The following is a 15,073-nucleotide window of genomic DNA, read 5'->3' as shown; positions in this document are numbered from 1 at the left end:
TGCCTGCAGAGTTCCTCAGGGACAGTTGAGGTAGGCTTCCTAGTGACCAAAAAATGTCACACCACTAGGATGGCCAAAAAACCAGGAAATATCTGTTGCCTCCTCACCCCATTCCTGAGACTCTCTTTCTATGTGGTCAGAGTGTATACCCCTGTTTACCCCAAGCCTGGAAGGGCATCTGCACTCTGGTATTTCTGGTTCCTGACATGGATATTATTACAGAAGATCAGGACCTCCCCATCCCCCTCACTGCGTGCCTTTGATCTAAAAGGGCAATCCAGGCTATTCCCTTGTTAGCTACCCTGGGAATAATGGCTGCCATGGGGACGGAGGCTGCAGGAATAGGAATCTCTATCCACTACTACACAAAACTCTCTAATCAATTGATAAGTGATCTTCAAACAGTGGCCAAGTCTATCCTAACCCTACAGAAACAACTTGACTCCCTAGCCTCAGTTGTACTCCAAAACCGATGAGGCCTTGACCTGCTCACTGCAGAGAAGGGTGGTCTCTGCCTGTTTTTACAAGAGGAGTGCTGCTTCTATGTTAACCAGTCGGGGATAGTAAAAAATAAAACTAGACAACTCCAGGAACAATTAGAAAAATGGAGAAGGGAGTTGGAGGACTCTTGGAATCCTCTAGGTAATAACATTTCACAGCGGTTCTCCTGGTTAATGCCCATCCTAATGCCTGTATTTCTTGCTCTCCTGTTCTTAAGCTTCCTCCCTTGTATCATAAGAACAATACAAGGATTTCTTTTAGACCGTATGTCTGCTATTGCTAACCAAAAATTTAACCAGTTGTACCTCCAGGGATATCAACCTCTCCAAAATTGCCTGGAAAACTACTGTGAAGGCCCCATCCAGGACGCCACAGGAGCCTGAGGATCCTGGCCCATACAATGCCCCCTGCCACCAGGAAGCAGCTAAAGAGGCCAATGCTTCACCCCAATTCCTGATCCTCAGCCCTTACCTTCATCATTATTAAAGAAAAATGGGGAATGATAGAATAATGCTGCCATTTTATAAATTGGCGGCCATTTTATCCTCGGGCCTCACTTCTTGGAAAATGGAGCCATTCCCAATGACAGCCCCACCCTTTAACAAAAATTCCCATGCTCCAAGACAAGCTCCACCCCCATCGGAGGCTCCTGTGCATGCACCAACTTCTTGCCCCCCCTCTTCTATAAAAGGCCACGCCTGGCCCAAAGTCTCTCTCTTTGTGCCATCTTTCTCTGCTTGGTTAGGTGGCTCATGCCTGTCATTAAACTTTGCTCTTGGATGTGAGAGACTTTTCTCGTGCGCTTTCTTTGTGAGCGGTGTTTTCCTAACACAACCATCTGGACTTTTGAATAAGAAAAGAACCATCAAACTCTTTACTTTTCGATTCCCTTTTCCTTACCTTTATACTCTGTGTTGATATCACATAGAATTTCATTTTGAAACACTTAACTAGCATTTTTATAATCAGTTCTGGTTTAAACTTAGTTTAAAGTGAGTTGATCAACTATTGTTCTTGTCACTTCATTGATGCTGTACATTTTCTTTGTGTTAGAGTAACCCTTCTAGGGAAAATATTCAATGTTTTCTGAAGTAATTTATTTCTCTGACACATAAATGAGAGTTCAGCAATAGTCTGGAAGTGTAGATACAAAACTGTTTTCTCCCTCACTTTGAAGATTTGCTCCTATTTTCTTCTTACAAATAAGTGTAACTTGTGTTAACACAAAACACTCTTACTCCAAGGGAAATAAGACATTTATTTTGAGCCATTTATTTTGAGTGACCAAGGCCCAGGAACATGAATTTGAATTACCATGTATAACATGCCTCCACTGTGGAAGATTTTACACAGACTTTTATAGTCACAATAAGAGAAAGTCATAATTCAACACACTTCCCAAATGCATTGGGGTGAGCATCAGTAGCAGGTAACAGCAAAGCAAAGAAACCTCTTGTATAGGTTTCAGATGTTATCTCAAGCACGCATAGCTTTAGGGCTGGCAGAAGCTAGTGATCTGCTTAGCTTAGCAACACACTCCAAGAGTTTTACCTAAGAATCACAAGAACATTAGATCAGATACAGAGATTCAAAGTAAATGCTAGTAATGAGACTAAAGATATCTAAAGATAACTTAGGCTTTGAACCAGCAACATTTCATCTCTCTGTCATCATGATGATCTATTCAGCCAAGGTCAGTCAGTCAGCAGGATCTTTAATGTAGATGCAGCTTTTTCAGAGAATTTTGGTTAACAAATGTCAATCTGTTTCTAATCCCTTTGTAGACATTTTAAAATATTTTTTCTTGAAGCTTTTCATATATTTTCATTTTGCTCAAATGTACCTTAATATTATCTTGCTAGTTTTTTCAAAGCCATAAATTTTAGGACCATGATAATTTACCACTAAAAAGATAATAGTGTTGGTGACAGGATGGAGCTCAGTGGTAGAACACCTGCATAAGCATGTGCAAGGCCGTTGGTTTGATTCCCAGCACTGTCTCTCCAAAAGATAACAGTGACAATTAAATTATAACATTTCACTGATATTAAGACATATTTCAATATCATACATGGCATTATGAAGAATATGTGACAGAATTAGTGATACATGGAATTTTATTAACTTGGTAAGCTTCTCACAAATACAGGACTTTTGCCTTCTATTCTGTGCTGATTTTTCTTGGTTACTACATCAAACATTATCTCTTCTCATTTCTCCCTATTATTTACTTTAGATTTGTTTTTTGCAGTGCTGGGTATAGAACCCAGGGCTGGAAGGAGTTCTACCATCCACAGCCCTCCTTAAGATTCTATTAAACGATGTTGGAACTTTCTTTCATGTCATGTGCTTTTCTGTGCTTGGAATCTCTTTATCACCTCTGTTATTTCTGGATTATTTCACAACTTAATTTTCCAGATTCCTAATTCACAATTCATCTGTGTGCATTCTGCTTTTAAGGCCATCTATATTGAAGCTTTTAAAAATAAACTTTTAAAATCTTGAAATGATTATATATACACAGGAAGTTGCAAAGATAGTAGTACACTTCACAGCATTGTAGTTAAAGTACAATATCAAAACATAGAATTTGACATTGGTACATGTGTGTACATAATTACATGCCATTTTATCACTTATGTAGATTTACACAACCACCACTTCAATTGAAATATAAGACTATTCCTTCACCTCAAAGGTTTGTCTTGTACACTTCCTTGTAATCACAACTGTGCCCTTCCCCCACCATTCCTAATCCCTGAGAACCACTAATCTGTTTCTCTAATTTTGTCATTTCATCAATGAAATCACACGGTATGTAACCTTTTGAAACTGCCTTTTGGAATTCAGCATAATGTTCTTGAGATCTAAGCTGTTACATGATAAACAGTCCATTCCATTTTACTGCTGAGCAGTGTCCATCGTTGTATGGTTTTGAGTGATTTTAAATTTATTGAGACTTGCTCTGTGGCCTTAACATCACCCACCTTGGAGAATCTTCCATGTACTTGATAAGAACATGCCTTCTATGGTTGGGTGGAGTATTCCACGTATGTCCATCAGGTGTACTTCATTTGTATTGTGTTCAAGTTCTGTTTTCTTGCTGGTTTTCTGTCTACTTATTGTATCCATGACTGAAAGTAGAGTGTTGAAGACTCCAATTATTGTTTTTGGCTTTCAGTTCTGTTAGGTTTTGCTTCATGTTTTGAGGTGCTGTTGGTAGGTATGTATGTTTATAATTTTTATTTGTTCTTGATGGATTGACTCTTATTATAGATTTTTCATTATCTCTGGTAACAATGATTGGATTAGAGTCTATTTTTCTGATATTTGTTCTAGCCACCCCAACTTTCTTTGTTATGTTTACAAAGAATCATCCACTTTCAATTTGTGTGTTTGAATTTAAACTGAGTCTCAAGTAAATGGCATAGAGTGCAACCATTTAAAAATTTTTTAAAAATCCATTTTTTAGCCAGGCATGGTGGATCATACCTAGTTGGAGGCCAACCTGGGCTACATAGTGAGCCTCTATCTCAAAAAAGAGATTCTCTTCTGAGGCTGGGAGTGCAGCTCAGTGTTGCAGGATGGGTTTACCATGTATGGAGTGCTGAGCTCAATCACCACCCTTAATCAGACAAAATCAAAAAAAGATTCTCTTCCAACAGTTGAATTATCACATGGCTCAGTATCTCTTGAGTTTATACTATTTGGGATTTAGTTACCTTCTTGGATATGTAAATTTATGTTTTTCATCAAATTTGGGGAACCTTCAGTCACTAATTCTTCAAATATTTTTTCTGCTCCTTTCTCTGCTTCTGAGAAACTTCTGGATCACTCTCCCAGTGAGTGATCTTAGGTCTCACGATACACAGTTGGTCTATGAGGATCTTTTTTTTTTTTTTTTTTTTGCCTGTTTCTCAGACTCAATGGTCTCAATTGCTCTGTCTTCATATTTACTGTCTTTCCGGTCTTTGGCCTGCTCACATTTGCTGACGAGCCCCTCTAGAGAAATTTTCATTTCAGTTATTGCACTTTTCAACTCCAGACTATTTTGTTCCTCCTCTTTATTTGTTGACACATCATTCTTATCATCTCATTTAGTTTTTCATGCATTTTTCAGTTCATTGAGCATATTTAAGACTTACATAAGTCTAATTACTATGTTTTCTCTGTGACAGTTTCTATTAATTTTTTACCCTATGTGGACCACACTTCTTGTCTGAATGCCTCCTAATTGTTTTGTGGAAAATTAGACATGTTGAATATTATAATGTGGCAACTCCAGAAGTCAGATTCTTCTTACTCCCTAGAGTTTTACAGTTCAGTATTCTTTTCATTGAATTTTTTTTGCAATAGAGTTTTACTGTATAGCCCAGACTGGCCTCAAACTCACCATCCTCCTCCCTCAGCCTCCTGAGTGCTGGGATTATAGGTGTGTGCCACCAGGCCTGGCTGAAGATCCTTTGGATGCAGCCAGCTCCAGTGTAGCAGTGAGATGTGCTGCTTTGATGTGTGCTCTGACTTGTCTTCAGAGATAGTGTGGCAACATGCTAGCGTCTTGCAGGATCCATGGCCAGCAAGGAACAGGGATGCTCTTGCTTACTCCTCCTGGGCATTGCCAGTCACTGGCCTTTCGTAGTCCTCATGGCAGCAGAGAATGGTACTTGCTAACTGGTTTAAGGAAGGGTGATGTGCAGGTCAAATTGCTTCCCCCAGCAACTTCCCTCCCTTTTGTCACTGTCTTCACTCCTGCTCCTTGTGGGAAACCTTAGATAAAGTTTTCCCTACTTATGTCACATTCACCTCCTAGAGTGGTACACACTTGCTTGTGAGTTTTGTTTTCTGGTTTCCTTAGATATCTAATGCCAAATACTTCCTGAATTTCAGCTGTTCTCCATTGTTTCTGATTCACTAAAATTGTTTAGATTTTTAGGAGGGGAGCGTGTGTGTGTGTGTGTGTGTGTGTGTTTGTGTGGTGGGTGTATGTGTGTGTAATAATCCCAATACCACTTATTAAAATTCAAATGGAAACAATATTAAAAAGCCTTTGTCCTAACAGTTATTTTCAGGAAAATTTTCTCCTAGAGAAATAAATTCAAATAAGCCATGTGACTGATTTGGGTATATACCTACATGTATACACTAGATCTCATTAGATATGCGATGTGTTGATGTTGTCACAATGTTGATCTTATCAAATAATATCAATGAAAGCTTTTCGTAAAAAGGCATTTTGGCTGTTATCTAAAGTAAACATAGGGAACTATTGCCTGTATAATTTCATAATGTTTAGAATGTTAAAATGGAATGCTTTTTACCATGGATGACATCAGTACAGTACGTAATGAAAATAAACCTAACAGAATGAATCTAGAATATAATGAAATTGGACCAATTATTCTTTTTTGTTACCATTAAGCTCAATATGTCCAGAATCAGAAAGTTCCATTGCCTGGACGTTACAGAAGTATTTATTGTATAATTGTTTTATAGCATTTTGCTGACATTTTTATTTAGCATTTTGACTTTTCTCCTTAATTAGAACTCATTCAGCTTTTTTTTTAGTAATTAGTCTCTCTAGTTTTGCCAGTTGGATTACGTCATCTCTGTGGTATGGGTTTGGGACAATTCTAGTCAGGATTATCTCCTTGAATGTTTTTATCCAACAAAAAACAGAGCATGAGCTGTGCTCACGCCTGTGATCCTAGCTACTTAGGAGGCAGAGACCAGGAGGATCACAGTTCAAAGCCAGCCCAGGCAAATAGTTCTCAAGACCCTATTTCAAAAAAACCCATCATAAAAAAAGGGACAGTAGAGTGGCTTGAGGTGTAGATTCTGAGTTCAAACCCTGTACCACAAAACAACAACAAAAACAGAGCATGCTAACAGATGCTGCTGCTGTGTATGAAGGATTATTGGGCTAAATTTAAAATTTCAGTTATTTACTGACCAATTTATACTTGATTATGTATGAATTTCAATGAAGTACATATTCTAGAGAATTTTATATATATTACAGTAGCAGCATGTTCTTATGGTTTAAAAACATATCTGTGGTAATATCTTTTTTTATTCATGATGTAGCTGTGTGCCATCTTTCTTTTTTATCAAATTTGGAATCATGGATAAGTCCACTAGTTTACTGTTCGTTATTACTTAATTTCTGATTTTAATTGCATAAAATCCTTTTTCTCATCATTCGAGTTATTTTGTACCTTTATGTATGAAGTATCTGAGTTGAATAGTCATCTTTTTTCCAAATTTCATTCAGTATCTACTACATAAAAAAGACAGCAGAAGATGCTGAAGACGGAAATGCTCTATCTCAGCTGTGGTGTCCTGTGTGCACTGAGGCACACCAGCTTCCCACTGAGGAGAGCGTTAGCCCCATCCCCGAAATTCAGTACCTAGATATTTCATTATCACTCCTTTCTGAAGGGTTTACAGTTTATATTTTGTTTTTCAGCTTAATCCATGACTGCGTTACACATAGAGGTGATTGATTATAAATTCCCAAGAAGGGGTGTATGATGTCACCCAATTACTGAGTACAAAGAAAACAATTTTATAATAGGGAGCCCTGGCAGTCACCATGTCAACCGGTGATCAAGTTTGGCACCACATAAGAGACAACCTGGCACTACAGACTCCTGTGTGTGTAACTGCACTATCCCTGTGAAGTGTTTGTGTTACACATGGCTAACCAGAAGCTAAGACAACATTCACTTAAGTTCTACTTTGGAGACAGAGGAACAAGATGAACAATAGTATGACAAAATATATTAGACAAATTTAGAATACAGGACAGTCTACAACGCTGATGGATGCTCCAAAAAGTCCATCTCAGGAAACACAGACACCAGGACAGTTTAAAAGTGACAGAATAACCAAAATGTAAATGCATGACTCTGGAAAACAAATTCTCTTTCTGTAAGTGTTTATCAAATGTATGTTTGAAACAATTAGGAAATTTTGAATATGGACTGCATATACAAGATTTTATGGCAGAATTAAATTTTAAGGTGTGATTACAGTATTTGAGTTATATGTAATACTCTGACTTTTAGGAGATACGAGCCAATTTATATAGGGGTAAAGTGATGTACTCACAAATGGCACAGCCAAAACAAATGTATTTATAGAAAAACAAAACATGCATGCAAAGTGTAAATTTTCAAATCTAGGTGGAGGGACAATGAGTGTCATCTTTAGTTTCTCATTGTCAGAAAGTGTATAAAACAGAGTGGGGTAAAAAATTATAGATAGATGTCTTCTTGTTATCATTATAATTTCCACATTATTACAGATAAATTCTTTTTTGTCTCTCCTTCATGCTTCAGTAGCTTATCCTTAACCAAATCCTTAGGGTTTTTTCCCAGTCTTACTTTTCTAGTAGGATTTAAGCAATGAAGTCTGAGGAAAGATCTTTCTTTACATATTATGACATGAGAGTCTAAGTTAGTTTAGGTTGCTAAAACAAAACAGTAGACTTTGTGTCTTATAAACAACAGAAACTTGTTTCTTATAGTTCTGGATGCTGGAAGTCTGAGATCAAAGTGTTAGGATACTTGGATTCTGTTGAGGGTCCTATTCTGTATTTCTGATTTCTCATTGTTTGAAACCAGGGTGAACATGGTGGCTATGGTGGTGGATGCCTGTAATCCCAGCACTTGGGAGGATGAGGCAGTACTGAGAGTTTGAGGCCAATCTGGGCTCTAAGGTGAGAACCTGTCTCAAAAGACTTACCAACCAAACATACAAACAAAAACAAAGGAAGGGAGGGAGGGAGGGAGAGAAGAAGGAAGGAAAGAGAGAAAGAGCTAGAGAAGGAGATAAAGAGGAAGAAAGATGTCTAGCTAGCTTATAAGAATAAGGGAATTAATCCCATTTATGAGGGATCTGCCCTCTTGAAGTAATTACATCTCAAAGGCCCCATCTCCAAATCCCTCCATTGGAATTTGGGTTTCAAGCTATGAATTTGCCACATTTAGTCCACAACAGATTTTTTACTGAAGAATTTCCTGAAATACAGTAAATGACAAGTGGTTTTTATAAATTTGTTTCCTCTACTGTATCTTTCCATTAAGACATTCAGTAATCATAGTGCTTGATAATAAAAAAATAATATCCAGCATTAACTCAAAATAGGTTTTTTTCACCAGATACTTTAAGCAGTATCAGACATACTATAAACTAATAGCCACACTTTTAGGTGTGGGTATCATTTTCACCCAAGGCACCATCAGATAAATGTTTTTCCTGATATCACACAGATAGAAGAGTAGTGGGAAGGCAATGATAATATTTGTATCATTGCTTAGAAAACTTCCCAATATTTTTATGCTAATATGTTTATTTTATAGTATGAATTCTTTAAAATTTAGTAGAGACTAAGGCTCTTATGTATTTATTAAGTAAACATATCTAAAGAAAGACACTGACTAAATTTTTCCCACATGAATATTTTGATACTCTGTAAGCAGAGCATGCATGGAAAGGCTTTCTTCTTCTAAGTTACATTATGAGTTTTCTGATGCTGATAAAGGTGTGAACGCTGTCTGAAGGCCTTCTTACACTCCTTACACTCATAGGGCTTCTCACCAGTGTGAATCCTCTGATGTTCAGTACGGTGTGAATTAAGTCGGAAGGCCTTCCCACACTCCTTACACACATAGGGCTTCTCACCAGTGTGAATTCTTCGATGTACTTTAAGGTCTCCACTACGATTAAAGGCCTTCTCACAGTCTCCACATTTGTAGGGTTTTACACCTGTATGAATTTTCTGATGTTGAGTAAACTGTCCACGCCAACTAAAGGCCTTCCCACATTCTTTACATTCATAGGGTTTTACTCCAGAATGAGTTTTCAGATGTTCCTTAAGATTTCCTCTACGAATAAAAGCCTTTCCACACTCTTTACATTTGTAGGGTTTTTCACCAGTGTGAATTCTTTCATGTTCACTAAGATAGAAACCAAATCTGAAGGTCTTCCCACATTTTGCACATTTGTAGGGTTTCAAGTCAGTATGAAATTTCTTATGTAGACTAACTTGAGAGCGCCCACGAAAGGTCTTCCCACACTCCTTACACTCATAGGGCTTTATACCAGAATGAATTCTCTGATGTTCAGTGAGGGCTGAACGAAGCATAAAGGCCTTCCCACACTCCTTACACTGATGAGGTTTCTCACCAGAATGAATTCGACGGTGTACTCTAAGGTCGCCATTATAACCAAAAGCCTTCCCACACACATCACATTCAAAAGGTTTTACACCAGAATGGATCGTTTCGTGCCGATTAAGCTGTCCCCGCACATTAAAGGTTTTTCCACACTCCTTACACTCATAAGGTTTCTTACCTGCCTGTGGTTTTCTGTGCTCAGTAAGGTAAGAACCACATCCAAAGGCCTTCCCACATTCCTTCCTTTCACAGGGTTTTTCACCAGTATGGGTTTCCTGATGTTGAGTAAGTTGTCCACACGTACTGAAAGTTTCCCCACACTCTTTACACTTGTAGGTTTTCTCACCTGTATGAAGTTTTTGATGTTCTGTAAGGTATAAACCGAGTCGAAACACCTTTCCACACTCCTTACATTCATATGGCTTCTCGCTGGTGTGGCTTTTCCCATGCTGAATAAGCTCTAAGAAGCTAACAAAGTCCCTCCCACACCGTTTACATCGATAGCCTTTCTCGCTGGCATGAGTTCTCTGGTGTCGATTCAGCTGCGTGTCAAGGCTAAAGGCCTTCCCACACTCTTCACACTCATACGGCTTTTCACCTGTGTGTAATCGCCGATGCCGGGTAAGCTGATACTTACGACCGAAGAGCTTCCCACACTCCTTACACTTATAGGGTTTATCACCAGTATGAGTTCTCTGATGTAGAGTAAGCTGAGAGACACTATTAAAAGTATTCCCACATTCTTGACAATCATGGTGTTCGTTGGAATGAATTTTTTCAAGTTGAACTGAGTTGGAGCCACATTCCCTGTCTTCATTCGGGTTCTCAGAATTGTGAATTCTCTGATTCAGAGTAGAAGATGGATCCTCTCCACGTGCTGGCTTATCCTTACAGATGATTTTCATTTGAGTGATATACCTTTCTTGAGGTCCCTGTTGACCATCCAACTCATTTTTGCTCTGCAGCTCATTTCTCAAAATAGATTCATTAAGGCCAAGAGTTTTACTGATTTGTATTTTCTCCAAGTTGGATAAATTTAGCTCATTGATGTCCTTTTCTGATGGTAATTTGTCAGTCTCAGACCTGGAAAATAAACCTGAAGGAAAACAAATGAGCAAACAAAGATTATTTCCCCAGCAAAATATAAAGCTTCCATCTTCAAAAGAGGAGACAAAGTTAAACTAGTTCTCATGATAAGTAAATGTCTTAAAGAACTTTACACTATGGTTCTGTAGTTTGAATTCAGCCAGTATGAACTTAGGGAATGAAAGACTATTTAAGATATAAGATTTGGTGATGGGGCAAATAGTTTACATCAGTGTTTCTGAAATTTTGGTGTGGATCAGAATTATCTGGGGAACTTGTTACAAATAAACTCCTAGAATAATAAGTGATTATATCAAGGTACAAAGTCGATGCACAAAAGTAAATCAATTGGGTGGGAGGCCTGGAAGACGTGATAGAGTACCTACCTAGCAAGTGCAAGGCCCTGAGTTCAAACTCCAGTACCACCAAAAAGTCAATCAATTTCTCATCCACATGCAACGAACAAGTGGAATTTGAAATTAAAAACTCATTTCCATTTCCATTCAGATCTTCCTATCCAATGTGAGATGTTTAGATTTAAGTTTAACAGACAATGTATGAAATATATATGAGGAAAAGTACAAAACTGGATGAAAGACTAAGAATAAACAAATGGGGATATGTTTCATATACACAGATAGGAAGACACAATGTTGTCAAGATGGCAGCTCCTCCCAGCTGGATCTATGGATTCAATACAGTCTCCTCTGTAAGTTATTTCATGAATTTTAACAAACTAATTCTGAAATTTATATGGACAGGCAAAAGACTAGGGAGAGCCAACAAAACATTGAAGAGGAAAAATCAGAAGACAGACACTATCCAACTTCAAGATTAACTCCAAAGCTATGATAAGACAATGTGGTATCATTCTCCTTTCTGAAAGCTAACAGGTTTGATTAAAGAGAAAACCGAAAACAAATTTACTTGTATCTAAACTACTTTTGCCTATTTAGTCATTGTTTTATAGCGATTTTTCTTAGCTGATACAAGAAACTAAAGAATGAGAATATTTATGATTAAGGGAGCTGCATTCACAGTTGAAATCTAGGGATGGTGGATCAAGAGAGATGATAGTGCTGAATCTCTGCAAAGAACCAATGTTTTGAGAATCACTTCTAATCACTGCATTTTTTTTCATGACACTGGGGTTTTGAACTCAGGGCCTCAAGCTTGCTCTACCACTTGAGCCACTCCAACAGCAAATCACTTCTAATCAAATATGTATTGTGTATTTGAGATAAAGTATATCAGACTAATGTCTTTAATAAAAAAGTTGAGTACAGACTAAATTTTGTGATATATATTTGAAACTAGAAAATTTTAAATGTAAATGAACTCTAACTGTAGAATGAAATGAGAAAGCTGTGTATCTGTCATTACATACATGTTTTTCTGGCTCCTTAAAATCCATGAAAAAGCCAGGTGTTGGTGGCTCACACCTGTAATCTTAGTTACTCAGGAGGCAGAGGTCAGGAGGATTGTAGTTTGAGGCCAGCCCAGGCAAACAGATCAAGAGCTCCTATCTTGAAAATACCCAATGCACCTGTCCAAACAGAGGAGTCTCTGTCTCCTCTGGTCTCCTGTATCTATCAGTACTCATTCCTAGAGGAGGGGGTCAGCACACTTTCCATAATGGGCCAGACAGTAAATACTTTATTACTCAACTCTGCCACAGACAATATGCAATTAATCCATGTAGGTATCACTCTGCTCCAATAATGCTTTATTTACAAAAACAGGTGGAAGGTCAGATCAGCCCCAAGTGATCTCATCCAGTTCCATGCTGGATACCCAAGTGTATGCACCTAGTCCTAACTTCTACCTGAGTGCTAAGCTGGCTTCTTCAGCTGCCTGCTCCACATCTCAGCCTTGATGACAAATAGGCTTCGTTGGTATAACAACTGGCCCTCTGTATCTACAGGTTCCAGATTGATCAATTTAATTGACTGTGGGTTGAAAATATTTGAAAAAAAATCACGTCTATACTGAACATACTCAAACTTTTTCTCATGAGTAGTCCTTAAACCAGATGGTATAACAACTTCATTTGTAGCATTTTCATTGTATTAGTTATTATAAGTCATCCAGAAATGACTTAGAGGGGACATGTGTAGGTTATATGCAAATACTATGCTATTTTATATGGGATACTTGAGTGTCCATGGATTTGGGTATCACTGGGTGACCCTGAAACCTCCATGGATTCAGAGGGATGACTGCATATCTAAAACTGGACTCCATTTCCATTATGCAAGCCATCTTTCTTGTCTTTACATCTCAGTAATTTATGTCCTGGTTTTTGAGATGGGGATCTGTTTGCCCAGGCTGGTTTCCAACTCTGCTGAAGTGATCCTCCTGCCTCCGCCTCCTGAGTAGGTGGGACTACAGGCACATACCATGGCATGTGGCTTCATCTCAGTAAATTGGTTCCATTTAGCTGGCCATCTCATCTCTTTCACCCATAACCTGTGGTATCTTTACATCATCTATTGCAAAACATAAGATGATTCTCATCACACTTCATCAGTCATTCTAATCCAAGCTACCATCACAGCCAGTCTAGACCTCAGATGTACACTGCTAGCTGATGGCTGTACTTCCACACAGCATCTAGAGTGACCATTTAAAAACATGTATTGGATTATGACTTCAATTACTCTTTGAAACAGAAAACCCAAGTTCCTCACTAAGAAAAGCAAACTAGGTAAAACTTAGCTCCTGATCAACTAAACTCTTCTTTAATACTCATTCCCCTCTGAACTGCTCTGAGGTTCTCCCTGTTCCTCACACACACATAGCTCATTGTTCCCTTCTCCTGGAATGATTTTCTTCCAGACAGTCACAGGGCCTAAGCCCTTATGTCATGTCTATGCATAAATGTCCCCTCCTTAGAAAAGCCTTTCCTGAACACCCCACCTAAATTAACTGGACTAAAACCCCATCTCCTTACCCTTCATGCCTTTCCTTTGTAGCACGAGTCACAATTTAATGTCATATTATCTATTCATTTGTTTACAGCTTACTTACATCTCCCATTCTACAATGTTAACTCCACTAGTGGTAGGGGAGGCTTTAGTCATCAAAGTATTGCTAATTTCTGGCACAGTGCTTGGCTCAGCGTGGGCATTGCTGGACAAGTGAAAGAAAAGAGAATGGAAAGCAGAGGTTGCACTGGGGAAGCAAGAGAGCATTCTCCTTATTGAAATGGCAGGTGATACGAAGGGGGAAAGAAGAAAAATGATAGTTGGTAGCTGAGATAAAGTTCTTTTGTAGTTTGTGCTAAGCAAAACTGTTTCCTTTCCTGTCTTAGGCTATCATGCCATGCACAGCCTGAGCCTCTGCCCTGACCAGTTGGCCTTTGCTGCCAATGATGATGTCCACTTGTCCGACGAGCCCTTGCTTACCTGGGTCCTGTCTTCCTGGCACATCCCTCACCACTGGGAAGGGGTCTTTACCTTGCTCCAGTAAGATAATTACATGTGGCTTTGAGACAGAATATCCTGTTTACAAGAAACAAATACAAGGAGTCATAGAAGCAAAAATGTTACGAGTATGACAACATTTTGAGACTTAATTAAATTTATAATCAACTATGGATCCACACAATAGTAATTAATACCTCACAGAAACTAAGATGAAAGAATATTCAAATGTGGGTAACCTCAACCTCAGCATCCTAGAAAACAAAGATACTTGTGAAGGTCTCATTTTGGAATGAGACAGGCTGTCTCTTTGGACAGGCAGCAGTATTTGAGAGCATAGACCTAGGTCCAGAGAGTGTGGGTTCAAATTCTGCTCTGCCATTAGTAAGTAGAATAATGATTGAAGGAAATCACTTAAATTTTGGGGGCCTCAGTTTTCTCACATGTAAAATGAAAATAAAAATAGTACCTATCTGATAGATAATGCTTAGAACTTACAACAGTGTGGGCTGGGCTGTGGCTCAGAGGTAGAGCGCTTGCCTATCATGTGTGAGGCCAGGGTTCCATTCCTGGCAGGACAAAGTCAAATCAAAACAGAACTTAAAACAGTATCTCTGATATAGTAAGCACTCTATTAGCTATTATGATTTTGTTGGTACAAATTTACCTAGAGAAAAACAAGAAGCTTCCTTAGATAGTTTGAGGTTCTTGTTAAGAACCTTGGCTCTTGTTAAGTTAAATGCTATGTTAATGGATTTTAAATCACAAGTCAAACAAAAGAAAATGTTTTTTGTAAGAAATGGAATGTGTTTAATTTTAAATAAATTTTGTTCAGCTAAACATTGACATAAATTGTAGACACTGGGTGGAACGGTGAACTGT

General features: G+C 38.3%; 1 protein-coding gene across 4 annotated transcripts in view; it reads right to left on the bottom strand.

The window, feature by feature from the left end:
• Nucleotides 1-1,741: 1,741 nt before the first annotated feature.
• Nucleotides 1,742-15,073, bottom strand: part of Znf540 (zinc finger protein 540) — a 44,674-nt gene continuing 31,342 nt past the window's right edge. For all 4 annotated transcript variants that reach the window (XM_074058303.1, XM_074058301.1, XM_020151098.2 and 1 more), the window contains exons 4-5: nt 14,174-14,269; nt 1,742-10,776 (exon numbers count right to left, since the gene is read on the bottom strand). In XM_074058303.1, coding sequence (XP_073914404.1) covers nt 9,011-10,776; nt 14,174-14,269 — 1,862 coding nt within the window. In that variant the 3' untranslated portion in view covers nt 1,742-9,010. The remainder of the gene's footprint in view (nt 10,777-14,173; nt 14,270-15,073) is intronic.

Source organism: Castor canadensis, chromosome 16 (genome assembly GCF_047511655.1).
Source record: "Castor canadensis chromosome 16, mCasCan1.hap1v2, whole genome shotgun sequence".
Taxonomy (NCBI): Eukaryota; Metazoa; Chordata; class Mammalia; order Rodentia; family Castoridae; genus Castor; species Castor canadensis.
Note: the sequence above shows the minus strand (reverse complement) of the source record. Positions and strands in the feature narration are given on the sequence as shown.